The 19,252-nt window shown below is 37.1% G+C and overlaps 2 protein-coding genes across 2 annotated transcripts; one reads left to right on the forward strand and one right to left on the reverse strand.

Annotated features, from left to right (window-relative positions):
- The first annotated feature begins 229 nt into the window (after positions 1 to 229).
- On the forward strand, positions 230 to 3,133 carry LOC105969315 (inositol oxygenase 4). Its single transcript, XM_012994070.2, has 10 exons — positions 230 to 438; positions 700 to 832; positions 956 to 1,037; positions 1,149 to 1,353; positions 1,473 to 1,585; positions 2,046 to 2,168; positions 2,291 to 2,360; positions 2,482 to 2,560; positions 2,686 to 2,767; positions 2,861 to 3,133. The coding sequence occupies exons 1-10, from the start codon at positions 408 to 410 to the stop codon at positions 2,885 to 2,887; spliced, it is 945 nt and encodes a 314-aa protein (XP_012849524.2). The 5' UTR covers positions 230 to 407; the 3' UTR covers positions 2,888 to 3,133.
- A 385-nt stretch (positions 3,134 to 3,518) lies between these two features.
- Positions 3,519 to 7,942, reverse strand: LOC105969229 (uncharacterized). The gene is made up of 2 exons (XM_012993979.1): positions 6,635 to 7,942; positions 3,519 to 3,620 (listed from the first exon to the last, which is right to left on the reverse strand). Exons 1-2 carry the CDS (start codon positions 7,940 to 7,942, stop codon positions 3,519 to 3,521), a joined length of 1,410 nt encoding a protein of 469 aa, XP_012849433.1.
- Positions 7,943 to 19,252: the final 11,310 nt, after the last annotated feature.

The following is a 19,252-nucleotide window of genomic DNA, read 5'->3' on the forward strand; positions in this document are numbered from 1 at the left end:
CTCTACTTAAACACGTTTTGCTGACTCACCCCAAGGCATCTTTACACTTTTCCCACTCTCACTAGGAACGCGTGCCCTCCACCTCCACCAGATTTCAAAATTTTGCAGGAGGTGAGTTTCACGCGCCGAGAATTGCGTAAAACACATGAGATCACGTTTGATGGGTCCAGCTTAGAAACAGCTAATCATTCTTACATATTTAGTGCTGAGGACTCCAAATAGAAATTTTAGTTGAGGACTCGAAACCTTCAAATTTGCCAATTAAGGACTTTTTTGTCACACTATAAATACCCCCTTTTCATAAACCTCTCTTCAAACCATCCATTAAGCCCGTTTACATTCATATTACTAAATTACTTTCAATTTTCTTTATTTTTTTCGTTCCTATTTTCGATAATTTCGAGAAGATGACTATTCTCATCGAGCAGCGTGATCTCGGTAATTTTTCATTTTCCAATTATTTTTGCTTATTTCATTTATATTTATAAATATATATCTATTATAATGCAATGCGCACGAATCAGTATGTTCTGAAGGGTTATTTCTATAATAAAAATCTATCCAATGTATTTTACCTGGCCTGGTGTAGCATAGTATAAAAACCGTTCTGAAGATTGAAATGATGGATGATTATTCGAATAAACGTATAAATATAAAATAATTTGTTGTTAATTAATATAATTAATTAAACAATTGCAGGGGTAGAAGTGGAAGGGAAAAAAATGGAAACGAATGAACTAGTACTAGATGGAGGTTTTCCGATGCCCAAATTGGACGCACATGGTGGAGGATTTGATGCCCCTGAGATCAACTCATTCGGTCAATCTTTCAGGTAATTAATTGATTAATATCTTTTTTAATATGCGACACGTGTTAATTACAAACAACCTTAATAAAACAATAAAAAAAATATATTCTTGTTGGGAACTAACTATTATGACGTCAATAATAACAGGGACTACAATGCTGAAAGCGAGCGACAGAAAACCGTAGAGGAGTTCTACCGACTCAACCACATTAATCAGTCATTCGATTTTGTAAGCCTTCCACCCACCCGCTCTCTATATTAATTAAATATTTATTTTTTTATTATTAAAAATATATAAATAAAATGTTTTATATTTTTTAATAAATTAAAAATGTATTAGGTGAAGAAGATGAGAGAGAAATATGGGAAACTAGACAAGACAGAGATGAGTATATGGGAGTGCTGTGAGCTTCTGAATGAAGTGGTTGATGAAAGTGATCCAGATTTAGATGAACCACAAATTGAGCATTTGCTCCAAACTGCTGAGGCTATTAGAAAAGATTACCCTCATCAAGATTGGCTCCATTTGACTGCTCTCATTCATGGTAATTCTTTTATTCTATTTTATTCTATTTTATATATTTTCACCATCTTTTTATATATTTATAAATATTTTTAAAATAATTAATTTTAAAATAATATATATATATGGGGTACGGTGCAGATCTTGGAAAGGTGCTTCTTCTACCTAGATTTGGAGAGCTGCCTCAATGGGCTGTTGTTGGTGACACTTTCCCTCTTGGATGTGCTTTTGATCAATCCATTGTTCACCACAAGGTATGTAGTTATTCATTTACTATTATACCCCTATTATTAATTCGTGCAGTTTGAACCAGTTTATATTCTATTAATTTAGTGAAATATTAATTTATTGAGTCTAGGTAATTTTCTAGTTTACGATTAAACCTCAGTAATTCATTCATACGGTTTTGACCAGTCAGATTCTATTAGTTTTTCGAAATATTAATTTATTGAGTTGAGGTAATTAATATACAATTAAACCTATGTAATTAATTCATACAGTTTGGACCAGTCAATTTCTGTTAATTTAGTAAAATATTAATTTATTGAGTTGGGATCGAGGAAAAATATTATTTGAACGAGGCTATTAATTTATCGAGTGTTAATTTATCAAGATTTTGCTGTATACAACACTATTTCGGTTAATGTGCTTTGATTTTTCACTGCCTATGCATTATTAATTAATTTCTTGAATTGAACAAAAAATATCTTGCAGTATTTCAAGGACAATTCGGATACTTACAACTCATCATACAATACTAAGAACGGTGTTTACGAACAAGGATGCGGCCTAGAGAACGTTGTCATGTCGTGGGGGCACGACGACTACATGTACTTGGTATAAATAACAAAACCACAAAAATTATTAAAATTTCTATATATATTTTTAAAAAAAATTCTATAGTGGCTCTCATGAAAATTACTAATTGATTTTGAAATGAATATTTGATTTGTACTTAGGTGGCCAAGGAAAATGGGACAACTCTTCCTTCCGCTGCATTGTTCATCGTCCGCTACCACTCGTTTTATCGTAAGAATTAATCTTTTTTTGTTTCCTTTAAATATGATTTAATTAGATAATCAAGAATTATAATTTATAAATGGTTGTTTAATTAGTGCACTAACTTGATAATGTGTTAATTCTATTGCAGCTTTGCACAAATCTGGAGCTTACACACACTTGATGAATGAGGAAGACAAAGAGAACTTGAAATGGCTGCAGATATTCAAGTAATTCTATTTTTTTTTAAATAAATATTTCATTAAAAATATATATAAAAATTTGTTCTTCATCGAGATTATCGGAATGAAACGAATACTAACATAGTTTTTTTTTTTTTTCTTCACATATGCAGCAAATATGATCTGTACAGCAAGAGCAAAGTTAGAGTTGACGTTGACAAAGTCAAACCATACTACATCTCCCTCATCGACAAGGTAAAATATTTTTCAGTAATTCTTATTTAAATTCTTAGTTATTTTTTCTTTATTTTTCAATTTTTGCTAATATGATTTTTTTTTTTCTCGCAGTACTTTCCAGCAAAACTGAAATGGTAAGGAATGTAATGGCAAGAAAATTAAAGCATTTAATTACAAAAGAACCACCGGAGAAGATGAGCGATTTCGTAGCATGGTTTCCTGTTGCAAAAATCAAGGATTAGATGTACATACATACATCCAACACAAGAAATGTGGCTCTTTCTTCTTATTTTTCTTATTTTTATTTTTAAGTTTAATTTTGTAATATCCATTTGAAATAAATTTGTAATTTTTCATTTTGTAATGGAAAAGGTTCTTTTTTTATTTCTTTGTTTTCATCTGTTTGCAATCAAGAGTGGTGGTACAATACAAACCAGGGGAATGGCATAAAAAATTAAATACATTGAGTTAATTGCAATGATCCCACCATGTGAACTTCCTAGTTTATTTTTGCATGTGATGAACTTCATGATGTGTATTTATCGGCCGAACCCTAACTAATTTTCGGAAACTTCTCAATCAAAGTTTATAGAGGATGCGTTTCGTGATGGATAACATGGTGCAGTCTTTTCATCGATCGGCCAAACTTAGGGGCTCTGTTATTTATTTTGTAACTTCAACTTTTGTAGGGCCAGTTTGCTATGCATCCTTGATGACTAATTTCCTTTCAAATCAGGACATAATAATTTGTTAATTAACTGAGAGTCCTCTAATGGAGCAAGATTTGCATCCTGAATATCTCCTTCCAAATCCAACTCTTTCGTTTGTCATAGAGTACATCCGGCACCGATATGTGGCCGCCGAAGACAAACTAATTGACCAGAAAAAGATAAAAAACAAAAGATAAAGAGAGAACTCAGAAGAGGAGTGTTTTTGTTACATGTTAAAATTGTAACCCCACAAGGGTTTTTTTACATTCATTTATATAAACAATTGTATGCAACTATTTCCTAATTTAGGACATCTTTACTTATCTGAGATTTGCATTGATTAGCTAATCATAGATCATAATTTACATATTTTCCTTATTTATTTGTCGAGTTTTTATTCTTAAGTTCCTGACCAACTATCTTTATTATTTTAGGTTCGGGGTTATATCTATTTCGCCAATAAGCCTATCCCTTTCATATGTATTATAAACTATGATGTACGGAAACTTCAACTCACACGCGTTTCCATGTTTCGCAAAAGTTTGGGAGCCGTTTCCATAAATATTTAAAAGTTTTGGGAACATTTCTGATAATAATGAAAAATTAAAAACGCGTTTCTACACAAAATAAATCCAAATTTCATTTTAAATAAAAACTACGAATTGCATACGTTTAAGAAAATCTTAAATATTACGACTCCTTTTCGCTTCTAGTGGTGTTTTAATATTTTTGTAGATGTTAATTCAACCCTTTTTGACCTTTTCTTTTAAAATATATTTTTTTTTTACTTTTATAACTTTTTTTGTTCTTTTTTGTTTTTTTTTTGCTAGTTTCCGACGTTGATTTTTTTTGAATACTTCTTTTACGCCAACGATTTCCGGAGTTGACAGGCGCTTAACGCCTGTCTCCGGGGTTGATTTTTTTTTTTTTTGTTTTGTTTTTATCTGTGTTTTTTACGCCCGCCGCTGAACGCTAACATTAATTGTACTGTTAGTGAAAATATTGTACTGTCGTTGATAGTACAATTACTGTAAGCATAATAATATTATTGTCAACTACAACAATATTATTATTTTTTGACTTTTTTATTTATTTTTATTTGTTAACTAGTCAACGTAATAATATTACTGTCGATGACCGTAAAATTACTGTAAACATAATAATATTACTGTCAACCACATCCATATTATTATTTCTTTGGCCTTTTTATTTGTTTGATTTGTTGACCGATTAACGTAATAATATTACCGTGTACTGTTGTAATATTACTGTAAACACAATAATATTACAGTGGTTGACGGTAATATTATTGTCGTTACAATAATATTATTGTAGTTGACGGTACACCACAATAATATTACTGTCAACCACATCAATATTAATTCTTTTGGCGTTTTATTATGTTTGTCTTTGTTGATCGGTCAACATATTAATATTACTGTATTACACAATAATATGATTTTTGTTGTGTTAATATTACTGTGCTAGAGAGTATTATAACAATATTATTGTGTTAAACATTAATATAGTTAATATTGCTATCAACCACAACAATATTATTGTTTAAACGTGCTAAAAATGTTCAAGGAAGAAAAATCAAAAATAAAAATAAATGTGAACGCCAGAATCGGCTGAAAAAAACAGAAAAAAAAAAAAATCAACGTCGAAGATCGGTAATCAACAGCGACGACGGACAAAATTGTAGTCAAAATTATGGGTCTAAATTGTATAATTTGTGAAATTTGGGGTCAAACTAAGGTTAAATTAAATTAAGTGATGAAATTGGAGCATATTAAAATGTGATGGGGTATTTTAGTATTTTACAAACCTCTGGACATTGTCGAAATTTGTTTGTAAAAAAATTTTGTCGGGACCCCTTTATGAATAAGTAATCCATGATGAACTTATTGGTAATAGATCCTTTATTTATCGAAATTATCCTTAGATCTTCTTCGTCAACGGCTATCTCCAAGCTCGCTATCTACCGCCTATTACTCTTCCTTTCTCTAGGCGAACACTTTGGTCCACCTTGGTGCTCACCATTCATCGGGCATTGACTTGATGGACTCAGTTCTTACCATTCATTGAGCCTTGGCCCAATAATTGTAAGTATGGGGAGTTCGGCCCAACATTACCGAAGTGACCCCATCATGTTCTAATTTCTATAAGGAATTAAGGATGGAAATACCCCTACTCTCGTATTCCTACGTTACAATGTGCTATCTATCTTTGAACCACCTAACCATTGTTCGGCCTGCTCCAAACTCATTCTAAACCATCGACGGAAGCATTCGACCATTGCCACCAGAAAATCGTCTCTACCACCGTTGTATCTTAGAATCTCAACAACGCCCAACAACAACCTCCAACGTCATCAACAAAATCCTCGATGACCGTAAAATGAATACACATCTGCCAAGAGACCATGGGATTTTGGTGTCCGAGATGAAATGTATTGATAACTGACAAAAAGACCAAGGCCGAAAATGCTGCCAAGGTCGGCAAAAAAGAAATAAGCTACTTAATATTGTGCTTATCTAATTTTGGAAATGCCTCCAAAAAAGGCATTTGATGTAGCAATTTGTGGACAAAGATTAATCATGTTTTGAAAAAAAATGCAATCTGACACCTTGTTGCTATTTTGTTTTTGAAAAATTCAATTTAGTCCCTGCAGCTTTCTATTAGGCTAATTAAGACCTGCAGCTTTTTATTAGGTTAATTAAGGCTTGGGCTTGATTTTCATGTTATGGTGGGCCCATAAATAATATAATTAACATGGGATTATTAGGGAAAACTTCCCTCATATGCAAAAACAAGAAATAGAGAGAACAAGGTCAATTTTTTTCAGGCAGTTACAAAGATATACACCAATTGTTCGATTGGGCTAAGAAATCGAACATGAGTTTGCTTCTTTTCATCGACGAAGCAGATGCATTCTTGTAGAGTAAGTAAAAAATATTTTAATTAATCATACACATAATGAATATTAATAATTAATTTAAATAAGAATGGATGAATGGAATACAATACACATAATACAATAATTTCAAGTGATGATACATCCAACGACCAGAGATGTGGCTTTTTCTTTTTCTTATTTTTCTTATTTTTATTTTTTATTTTTTTTAATATCCATTTGAATCAAATTTGTAATGTTTAATTTTGTAATGCAAACGGTTCCATTTTGTTTCTTTGTTTTCATCAGTTTGAACCAATCCATTCCCATTATGAGGTCGAAGTTTTCGATTGTTAGTACGATGAGATCGAACCTCATGGGTTGAGATTTAATTTGAATGGGGCAATTCTTCACTACTCTGTTAGTGATCATTTCTTCGCCCGAGGGCATAGAGATGCGATATTCATGGCTTACTTGAGTCGGTAGTAGGCCGAGACGTACGCACGCATCGGAGGAAATAAAGGAATGTGTAGAGCCAGAATCAATCAAAGCATACACGGGTCTTCCAAGAATAAGAACGGTACCTGCGATCATCGTCGGATCTTGACGCGCTTGCTCTCGGGTCATGGCAAATGTGCGGCCTGGGACTCGAGTTTGGGCGTTGGGGCAGTCTCTCGCCTTATGGCCGGGCTTTTTGCATCGAAAGCACAGCTCGGTATCCCTTACGCAGATCCCAAAGTGAGCCTTTCCGCAGTTCGAGCAGGTTGGCTTGGTTGTTGATGCTACTGGTTTAGGGCTCGAATCCTGGACCTTCTTTCCCTTGAATTTGTGATTTCCAAAGTTGGCCTTCTTCCAAGGTCGTGGCGTGGGTGGCTGGGGTCGCTTCCCTTGTTGAATTTCACTTTCGTCTTGAGCGGCGGTTAGTGCCTTGTCCACCATTTGGCGAAAGGTAGTGGCCTCGGACATGCGGATATCCCTTCGGATTTCAGGTTGTAGCCCCCTTGTGAAGTGATTTTTCTTTTCTTCGGCGTCCTTGGCGATGAATGGGGCGTACAAGCACCCTCGCTCGAATAACCGAACGTATTCGGTCATGGTAAGATTCCCTTGGCGGAGCTCCAAGAATTCCTTGAGTTTGTTGGCCCGGACGTCCTTGGAAAAGTATTTCTCGAAGAACTGGACTTTGAATGCTTCCCATGACAAGTTCTCGAGTTCAAAACCTTCCTTAGCTCCTTCCCACCAGTTCCGGGCTTCGTTGCGAAGTAGAAACAGGGCACAGTGCACTCGTTCACGGTCATCCATTTGCATGTAATCAAAGATCACCTCCAAGGATTTGATCCACTCCTCGGCTACGACCGGGTCGGGATCACCGTGGAACTCAGAGGGCTTCATACGGAGGAAACGTTCGTATAGACTTTGGGGATTTGGTTGAGGCGTAGGTGGGGTTTGTCGGCTTTGAAGGAGTTGTTGAATCTGATCGTGATGATTCTGCGCTTGCTCGCGGATAAGGTTGGAAAGACCGAGAATAACGTTAGCGGTGTCTGGGAGATTATTTGTGGCGGCGGTGTTCCGAGATGGTCTTCCTGCCATATCTTAGTATGTGTGTTGCAAAATATTTTTAGAACAACAGAAAATAATATATAACACAAGTATGCACATATTTACCGGACTGACTGAGTCTTCTCGCTTCGAGGCTTCCGAATTCCGGTTCGATGCTCGTATAAAGTTTCTACAAATTTTGCTCTGATACCATGTCTGTGACACCCCCTAGTATACGTATAGCAAACCGAGAGGGTCTGCCATGCACGGAAGCTTTGAAGGTATTATCTAAGTATTTGGGTATGTGGGTAAGGGGTTTAGAAAACCGATTTCATATTATTACTATTTTTTTTTTGAGGTTCGGGATTTAAGGATGGAGACAGCTTCGGAAAAATGTTTCGGCGAAGTGATTTAGTGGGATGGTGGAGTATACGTCTAGTTACCCAATAATTTCGTAATATAGACTTCTATGTGGTGTCACCTTGATAAAACATAGGAAAAGAGTTAAAGTCCATAATTAAAACTACATATTAATAAGTGGACCATAGTTTAACAAAAAGGGGCCCACACACTCGGAGCATTTAGTCTCTTCTACCACGGATAATAATACACATGAGCTACTATAGAAATAGTAATTGTCCTAAGGACAATGTACACAAAAGATAGCACTACGAGCATGATAAGTAGATCCTCCATACGAACCAAAAACCCGGAATCGTCCTCTCGAAACGTCGACTAGTCCAATCCGGTGGAGTGAGTAGTACTAGTACCTGCAAACGGAGAATATCTATATGAGCTAACAAAGCTCAGTAAGGTTATCGAAAGATACCAAGAATTTAAAAATATAGTCGTACTACATATACTATATAATAATAGCACAAGCGCAACAACAATTAACACAATTTACATTTCTAGTACATATAGTTCATTAACTATAGAAACATAAGAAATCTTCATTTTATCGGATCCGATGAGAAATCAACTTCTTTACTTAGAACACGAGAAGATTATTCTGAGCCCGTTTTGGTGGAATCAAACCACCCAACTGTAGTATCTATGGTTGGAATACCGGCCCCCCGTATCCTTTCTCATCTTTTCTAAGTATTTCATTAATTCCCTAATTTATTTCATTTAATTACAAAATGGCACGGCCGAAGTATTAAGAATTTTTGGTTGAGTACATAAAGTTATCAATATTCCACAATAGCCCATAAGAAATATAAAAGTCACAAAACATCACAAATATCAATCAAGTGACAATTAAACACATATTTCACAAAAGACTAACCATGATCAAATTGTGTATTCACACAGATTCCTCCAAGAATATAACACACACTTATTAAGGATCAACCTATCTTCTATCTTTCCTTAAGCTACCTAATTTCAATTAAATTCCAAGATCAAGGAACCATATTAGTTTGGGAGGTTTCGGGTTTTCAGCACAACACCCCTGAACTTCTGAAAATTACAGTTCTGCCCCCAAAGTTCAAAACTCACACATGCAATATACCCTAAAGTTCAAAATTCATACTTTCATGAAAATCGACCCTTAACTTAACTTAAATTCAGATTAATGCAGAAAACTCAGTTATCATTGATTTGATGCAAAATTTCCGGAAATTACATAATTCACCCTAGCTTCTCTAGATCTAGACATGCAAGACCTCTAAAATGCACAAATTCCCTTTTTTAGTAAAACCCCTTTAAAACTGAATATTACCCTTTACCAAATGCTGGAAAACAAACCTGGATTTCTAATTGGAACCAATTCTCCGAAAATTACAGATTTACCCCAAAACTCTTTCAAATAACACATGCAACAATACTATGATTTCAAAATCCACTTTTTCAAGAAAAATCCCCAACAATCCGAAATCTTTATTCAAAATATGCAGAAAACGAGATTAAGATTTTAGTTTATGCAACAACTTTGAAAATTCCATTTTCCACCCCAAAACTTTTAGATCCATACATGCAAGGCCACTAGAAGTTCGAAAATTACTCTTTTCTTAAAAATTTCCCTAAATCTGAAATTTCAGTTCAATAAATGCTAAAAATCATTTTTGAAACTTATATGAATCTGACTTCTCACAAATTGCAGATCTGAACTGAAAATATGCCGATTTACACATGCAACCCCAAAACTTTTCCAAATTCAATTTTTTTCACAATTTTTCGAAAGAACCGAAACATCTATGAAGGTAATCGACTCAAATCTACCATTTAAGACCTCTGATCATACATGCAATAACATAAATCATATGAACTAACGAAAAGGAGCAAGTAAATACAAGAATTTAACACAAAACAAGAATTAGGGGTGTCTTTTAATTAATTTCGAAATTTTATCTTTTGTACTTGATACCTCCATTTGCAGCAAGGATTTCGATTCCTTACCTTAAAAAAAACAAAGGGAAAGAAAGCTAGATGAAGAGGGGAAAGGTTCTTGGGAACCTTCAAAGAAAAACCGAAAGTTAGAGGGGAAGAACGAAGAAGAAAGAAGAGGTGGAAGAACTTGGGATGGCAGCTTCTTACCTTCTTCAAGCTTGCAGATTTAGCCAAGCTACCTTAATGTGGAATGACACAGTGTAGATTTCAAGGTGAGAAGTGTTCTCATTCGTGAAGGGGCACCATGTATTTATAGTGTTCTTGGAGAATTCAAGGGCAAGGGTGAGATAGGGAATTCTCATGGTTGGTTTGAGAAGTATCTTGCTGATTTTGGGGGTAGTTCGAGCTTTGGTGGAGCTTCTATCAATGGTGGTTTCGGTGGTTTGAAAGAGGAAAGAACAATGAAGAAGGAGGGGGTTTGGGTGCAGCCGAAATGAGGGGGAGAGAGGGACTCTTGACCTTCTAGTTAAGCATGCTAGAGATGGAGTGTAGGATTGGGTTAATAGGGGTTAGGCTAGGCTTAGGATAATCATTTATTTATTTTCTAATTAATTAATAATCCACCCCTAATTACATACACATACACGGCACACACACATATATATGTATATATGCATACATATTATGTATTATGGTAATTTCTAATATGCATGCATAATTTCCGAAATACATAGGCACATAAGGTCACGTAATAAATTTGATATCTAATAATTCGGATATCAATAATTCACGTATAGCCCTATTTTTGGTAAAATTTAGTATTTACGTGACTAGAGGTTTTATTATCGTGTTTTGGACACGTGGGGTGTTACAATCTTCCCCCCTTTAAAAATTTTGTCCCCAAAATTTGTTACCTGTCCCGAATAATTCGGGATATAGACTTCTCATTTCTGATTCGCGTTCCCATGTAGCTTCTTCAGGTGTGTGGTTGTGCCACTGCACTTTGACTAGGTGAATCTCGCGGTTTCGGAGTGTCTTGGTTTTGGAGTCGAGAATTCGGAGGGGTTTTTCTTCGTAGGAAAGGTTCGGATTTAGCTCAATGGGTTCGGCCTTGAGAATGTGTTCGGGGCTGGGAATGTATTTGCGAAGCATGGAGACGTGGAATACGTTATGGATTCGGGATAGGTTAGGCGGAAGTACTAGACGGTAAGCGCGACTGCCTATTCTTTCGAGTATTTCGAACGGTCCGATATATCGCGGAGATAGTTTGCCTCGGTTTCCGAATCGCAAAATTCCTTTAAAAGGGGCTACTTTTAGGAATACTAAACTTCCGACTTCGAATTCCAAATCTCGCCTCCTATTATTAGCGTAGCTTTGTTGTCGGTTTTGGGCAACTCGCATATTTTCTCGGATGTATCGAACTAGATTCACCGTTTGTTGAACTGAGTCGGGTCCGAGAAGTTTTCTCTCTCCAACTTCATCCCAGTAAAGGGGAGATCGGCACTTTCGTCCATAAAGTGCTTCGTAAGGCGCCATTCCGATTGATGATTGGAAGCTATTATTATACGCAAATTCGATCAACGGTAGTCGAGATTCCCAGTTGCCTCCAAAGTCGAGTATACAGGCTCGAAGTAGGTCCTCAAGGGTTTTAATCGTGCGTTCCGACTGGCCATCGGTTTGGGGATGAAAGGCTGTGCTGAATGATAACTTGGTTCCAAGAGTTCCGTGCAAACTTTTCCAGAACCTTGAGGTGAACCGTGGGTCTCGATCCGAAATAATAGCCGTCGGAATTCCATGGAGTCGGACGATTTCTCGCATATAGAGTTCTGCGAGTCTATCTAAGCTAAACGTCTTGCGGATTGGAAGAAAATGGGCTGATTTGGTTAGCCGATCGATGATTACCCCAAATCGAGTCGGAACCGCGCCGGGTCCTTGGGAATCCTTGAACAAAGTCCATCGTTATCACTTCCCATTTCCATTCGGGAATTTGGTTCGGTTGAAGTAATCCTCCGGGTCGTTGGTGTTCAGTCTTGATTTGTTGGCAGGTGAGGCATTGAGCAACGAATCGAGCTATATCATTCTACATTCTCGGCCACCAATATAGTTTCTTCAGGTCTTGGTACATTTTGGTTGACCCGGGGTGACATGTATATGTGGTCTGATGTGCCTCTGCTAATATGAGCCGTTTAATTTCGGCATCGTCGGGAATGCAAGTGCGGTTTTGGAATAGGAGAAATCCGTCTTTGGAAATTCGGAAATTAGGGTTTGCTTCGAGATTTGTGCGAATTTTCTGAAGTTGGGGGTCCTGATCTTGAGCTGTCCTCACGCGGTCTCGGAAATCTCATTCAACTACTAGGGCGTTCATTGATTTCCGGCTAAGAGCATCTGCTACGACATTCGCCTTCCCGGGGTGATATAGGAATTCGCAGTCATAGTCTTTAACCAGATCGAGCCATCTTCGCTGCCTCATGTTTAATTCCTTCTGTGTGAAGAAATACTTCAGGCTTTTGTGGTCGGTGTAAACGGTGCACTTATCGCCGTATAGGTAGTGACGCCAGATTTTAAGTGCAAAGACTACTGCTGCGAGCTCCAGATCGTGAGTTGGGTAATTTTTCTCGTATTCCTTGAGCTGGCGGGACGCGTAAGCTATCACTTTTCCGTTTTGCATGAGTACGGCACCTAGTCCGAGTTTGGATGCGTCGCTGTAAATCACAAATCCTCCAGAGCCCGTTGGTAGTGACAGAATTGGAGCGGTGGTCAAACGCTTATTTAGTTCTTGGAAACTAGCCTCTCGGTCTGGGGTCCATTGGTAAGTGACTCCTTTCTTCGTGAGTTGAGTGAGGGGTGATGCGATTTTTGAAAAATCTTGAACGAATTTGCGATAGTATCCGGCTAAGCCAAGGAAACTTCGTATCTCCCTTACATTCTTTGGAGTTGGCCAGGTTGAGATTGCTTCTATTTTGCTGGGGTCGACGGAAAGTCCTTCGGCGGAGATGATGTGGCCAAGAAAAGTGACTCGGGATAGCCAAAATTCACATTTACTGAACTTGGCGTAGAGTTGATGATCTCGGAGTGTTTGCAGTACTATTCGTAATTGGGAGGCATGTTCTTCTTGGGTCTTGGAGTATATAAGAATATCATCGATAAAGACGATGACAAACTTGTCGAGGTACTGATGAAAAACTCGATTCATAAGGTCCATGAAAGCGGCGGGTGCGTTGGTTAACCCGAACGGCATTACTACGAATTCATAATGGCCGTACCGAGTTCGGAAAGCAGTCTTCGGAATGTCTGTTTCTTTGACATTCAGCTGGTGGTAACCTGACCGGAGGTCGATCTTGGAGAAGACGGACGACCCTTGAAGTTGGTCAAATAGATCGTCGGAAAATTCTTGGACAATGGGAAGTTCGGACATCACTGGTTGAGGGTCTGAGCTAGTCTCCAGAAGGTCGACTAGGTAGCCGATATGTCCCTTGTTGATGAGTTTGGTGGCTTTGATTGCGGATATTATGGGAATTAGAGTCTCGGCGTCGCTTTGAAATTCTAATAGGGTGTGATTTGGAAGAGAAAAGCTTACGGTCTTTAGGGCGCAGTTGATTTGGGCCTTGAATTTGGTCAACCAATCCATTCCCATTATGAGGTCGAAGTTTTCGATTGTTAGTACGATGAGATCGAACCTCATGGGTTGAGATTTAATTTGAATGGGGCAATTCTTCACTACTCTGTTAGTGATCATTTCTTCGCCCGAGGGCATAGAGATGCGATATTCATGGCTTACTTGAGTCGGTAGTAGGCCGAGACGTACGCACGCATCGGAGGAAATAAAGGAATGTGTAGAGCCAGAATCAATCAAAGCATACACGGGTCTTCCAAGAATAAGAACGGTACCTGCGATCATCGTCGGATCTTGACGCGCTTGCTCTCGAGTCATGGCAAATGTGCGGCCTGGGACTCGAGTTTGGGCGTTGGGGCAGTCTCTCGCCTTATGGCCGGGCTTTTTGCATCGAAAGCACAGCTCGGTATCCCTTACGCAGATCCCAAAGTGAGCCTTTCCGCAGTTCGAGCAGGTTGGCTTGGTTGTTGATGCTACTGGTTTAGGGCTCGAATCCTGGACCTTCTTTCCCTTGAATTTGTGATTTCCAAAGCTGGCCTTCTTCCAAGGTCGTGGCGTGGGTGGCTGGGGTCGCTTCCCTTGTTGAATTTCACTTTCGTCTTGAGCGGCGGTTAGTGCCTTGTCCACCATTTGGCGAAAGGTAGTGGCGTCGGACATGCGGATATCCCTTCGGATTTCAGGTTGTAGCCCCCTTGTGAAGTGATTTTTCTTTTCTTCGGCGTCCTTGGCGATGAATGGGGCGTACAAGCACCCTCGCTCGAATAACCGAACGTATTCGGTCATGGTAAGATTCCCTTGGCGGAGCTCCAAGAATTCCTTGAGTTTGTTGGCCCGGACGTCCTTGGAAAAGTATTTCTCGAAGAACTGGACTTTGAATGCTTCCCATGACAAGTTCTCGAGTTCAAAACCTTCCTTAGCTCCTTCCCACCAGTTCCGGGCTTCGTTGCGAAGTAGAAACAGGGCACAGTGCACTCGTTCACGGTCATCCATTTGCATGTAATCAAAGATCACCTCCAAGGATTTGATCCACTCCTCGGCTACGACCGGGTCGGGATCACCGTGGAACTCAGAGGGCTTCATACGGAGGAAACGTTCGTATAGACTTCGGGGATTTGGTTGAGGCGTAGGTGGGGTTTGTCGGCTTTGAAGGAGTTGTTGAATCTGATCGTGATGATTCTGCGCTTGCTCGCGGATAAGGTTGGAAAGACCGAGAATAACGTTAGCGGTGTCTGGGAGATTATTTGTGGCGGCGGTGTTCCGAGATGGTCTTCCTGCCATATCTTAGTATGTGTGTTGCAAAATATTTTTAGAACAACAGAAAATAATATATAACACAAGTATGCACATATTTACCGGACTGACTGAGTCTTCTCGCTTCGAGGCTTCCGAATTCCGGTTCGATGCTCGTATAAAGTTTCTACAAATTTTGCTCTGATACCATGTCTGTGACACCCCCTAGTATACGTATAGCAAACCGAGAGGGTCTGCCATGCACGGAAGCTTTGAAGGTATTATCTAAGTATTTGGGTATGTGGGTAAGGGGTTTAGAAAACCGATTTCATATTATTACTATTTTTTTTTTGAGGTTCGGGATTTAAGGATGGAGACAGCTTCGGAAAAATGTTTCGGCGAAGTGATTTAGTGGGATGGTGGAGTATACGTCTAGTTACCCAATAATTTCGTAATATAGACTTCTATGTGGTGTCACCTTGATAAAACATAGGAAAAGAGTTAAAGTCCATAATTAAAACTACATATTAATAAGTGGACCATAGTTTAACAAAAAGGGGCCCACACACTCGGAGCATTTAGTCTCTTCTACCACGGATAATAATACACATGAGCTACTATAGAAATAGTAATTGTCCTAAGGACAATGTACACAAAAGATAGCACTACGAGCATGATAAGTAGATCCTCCATACGAACCAAAAACCCGGAATCGTCCTCTCGAAACGTCGACTAGTCCAATCCGGTGGAGTGAGTAGTACTAGTACCTGCAAACGGAGAATATCTATATGAGCTAACAAAGCTCAGTAAGGTTATCGAAAGATACCAAGAATTTAAAAATATAGTCGTACTACATATACTATATAATAATAGCACAAGCGCAACAACAATTAACACAATTTACATTTCTAGTACATATAGTTCATTAACTATAGAAACATAAGAAATCTTCATTTTATCGGATCCGATGAGAAATCAACTTCTTTACTTAGAACACGAGAAGATTATTCTGAGCCCGTTTTGGTGGAATCAAACCACCCAACTGTAGTATCTATGGTTGGAATACCGGCCCCCCGTATCCTTTCTCATCTTTTCTAAGTATTTCATTAATTCCCTAATTTATTTCATTTAATTACAAAATGGCACGGCCGAAGTATTAAGAATTTTTGGTTGAGTACATAAAGTTATCAATATTCCACAATAGCCCATAAGAAATATAAAAGTCACAAAACATCACAAATATCAATCAAGTGACAATTAAACACATATTTCACAAAAGACTAACCATGATCAAATTGTGTATTCACACAGATTCCTCCAAGAATATAACACACACTTATTAAGGATCAACCTATCTTCTATCTTTCCTTAAGCTACCTAATTTCAATTAAATTCCAAGATCAAGGAACCATATTAGTTTGGGAGGTTTCGGGTTTTCAGCACAACACCCCTGAACTTCTGAAAATTACAGTTCTGCCCCCAAAGTTCAAAACTCACACATGCAATATACCCTAAAGTTCAAAATTCATACTTTCATGAAAATCGACCCTTAACTTAACTTAAATTCAGATTAATGCAGAAAACTCAGTTATCATTGATTTGATGCAAAATTTCCGGAAATTACATAATTCACCCTAGCTTCTCTAGATCTAGACATGCAAGACCTCTAAAATGCACAAATTCCCTTTTTTAGTAAAACCCCTTTAAAACTGAATATTACCCTTTACCAAATGCTGGAAAACAAACCTGGATTTCTAATTGGAACCAATTCTCCGAAAATTACAGATTTACCCCAAAACTCTTTCAAATAACACATGCAACAATACTATGATTTCAAAATCCACTTTTTCAAGAAAAATCCCCAACAATCCGAAATCTTTATTCAAAATATGCAGAAAACGAGATTAAGATTTTAGTTTATGCAACAACTTTGAAAATTCCATTTTCCACCCCAAAACTTTTAGATCCATACATGCAAGGCCACTAGAAGTTCGAAAATTACTCTTTTCTTAAAAATTTCCCTAAATCTGAAATTTCAGTTCAATAAATGCTAAAAATCATTTTTGAAACTTATATGAATCTGACTTCTCACAAATTGCAGATCTGAACTGAAAATATGCCGATTTACACATGCAACCCCAAAACTTTTCCAAATTCAATTTTTTTCACAATTTTTCGAAAGAACCGAAACATCTATGAAGGTAATCGACTCAAATCTACCATTTAAGACCTCTGATCATACATGCAATAACATAAATCATATGAACTAACGAAAAGGAGCAAGTAAATACAAGAATTTAACACAAAACAAGAATTAGGGGTGTCTTTTAATTAATTTCGAAATTTTATCTTTTGTACTTGATACCTCCATTTGCAGCAAGGATTTCGATTCCTTACCTTAAAAAAAACAAAGGGAAAGAAAGCTAGATGAAGAGGGGAAAGGTTCTTGGGAACCTTCAAAGAAAAACCGAAAGTTAGAGGGGAAGAACGAAGAAGAAAGAAGAGGTGGAAGAACTTGGGATGGCAGCTTCTTACCTTCTTCAAGCTTGCAGATTTAGCCAAGCTACCTTAATGTGGAATGACACGGTGTAGATTTCAAGGTGAGAAGTGTTCTCATTCGTGAAGGGGCACCATGTATTTATAGTGTTCTTGGAGAATTCAAGGGCAAGGGTGAGATAGGGAATTCTCATGGTTGGTTTGAGAAGTATCTTGCTGATTTTGGGGGTAGTTCGAGCTTTGGTGGAGCTGCTATCAATGGTGGTTTCGGTGGTTTGAAAGAGGAAAGAACAATGAAGAAGGAGGGGGTTTGGGTGCAGCCGAAATGAGGGGGAGAGAGGGACTCTTGACCTTCTAGTTAAGCATGCTAGAGATGGAGTGTAGGATTGGGTTAATAGGGGTTAGGCTAGGCTTAGGATAATCATTTATTTATTTTCTAATTAATTAATAATCCACCCCTAATTACATACACATACACGGCACACACACATATATATGTATATATTCATACATATTATGTATTATGGTAATTTCTAATATGCATGCATAATTTCCGAAATACATAGGCACATAAGGTCACGTAATAAATTTGATATCTAATAATTCGGATATCAATAATTCACGTATAGCCCTATTTTTGGTAAAATTTAGTATTTACGTGACTAGAGGTTTTATTATCGTGTTTTGGACACGTGGGGTGTTACATCATAAACCGCATGATAAGTGTTATACTAATGACATTTCTCATGAAAATGCAATATTTATTTTCATAAGTTGCTTATAGTTTGATATGGGATTAACTTTCTCCCAATTTTTATTTGATGTGGAACTTTCCGGTTGATTGATTTTCGAATATGTGAGTACGTGATCTTATTAACGTTTTTTATTATTGTCTCGTATATTAAGTATGAGTTACTTAGTAAGAGTAATATTATTATACATATTATTATTTGCGTAAACCATACTAATTCCTTAGAATTGTGTTATTGCATGGACATGCATTATTTACGTGCTATAGAATTTTTATCAATTCATTATGTTGGACATGAATTTATTTATGCCATGAAATATTATGTACTCGTGTATATGTTGATATAATATGCTTGATATATTGTTTCTTTCTATGATCAACTAGTATGAAAGACGTGCTCACATGTCAAATATTATGTTTATTATAATATTGATGTACATATGTTTTATATATGAATCATACTAAGGTTTAATTAAAAGCATGATTTGAAATAAAATAGAAAGAAAGAGAAGCTCAATTCATGAGAGCACATGAGTAGTTTTTGTCTCAAGAACATAAAAGAAGATCGAGTCGATGGGTTCGATTTGATTTGATATCACATTTGCAAAATAATGATCTACAATGTGAATGGATGGTTTTGATTTTTCAAAGATCCGAAATAGTTGTTAACAACAATGGATGTTTTGTTTTGTAGAATTAAATCGTTGGATTTGATTGAATTTTGAACAGCATGTTTAGGACATGCAATCCTAAATTATGAATGATTAAGATTAGAATTTATTTATTCTAACTTTAATATTGAATAGTGGAGATCAACCACCATTTGAAGAGATTAATATTCTCTTGTTTATTGACAAGATTTAAGTATCTTGACGAATTTTCTCTTTTGAGAAAAAGGAAGAAATCTTACTATCTCATTTGTTGACAAGATTTAAGTATC

The sequence above is a fragment of the Erythranthe guttata genome, chromosome 10 (assembly GCF_056151865.1).
Source record: "Erythranthe guttata isolate IM_541 chromosome 10, IM_541, whole genome shotgun sequence".
In the NCBI taxonomy this organism is placed as follows: domain Eukaryota; kingdom Viridiplantae; phylum Streptophyta; class Magnoliopsida; order Lamiales; family Phrymaceae; genus Erythranthe; species Erythranthe guttata.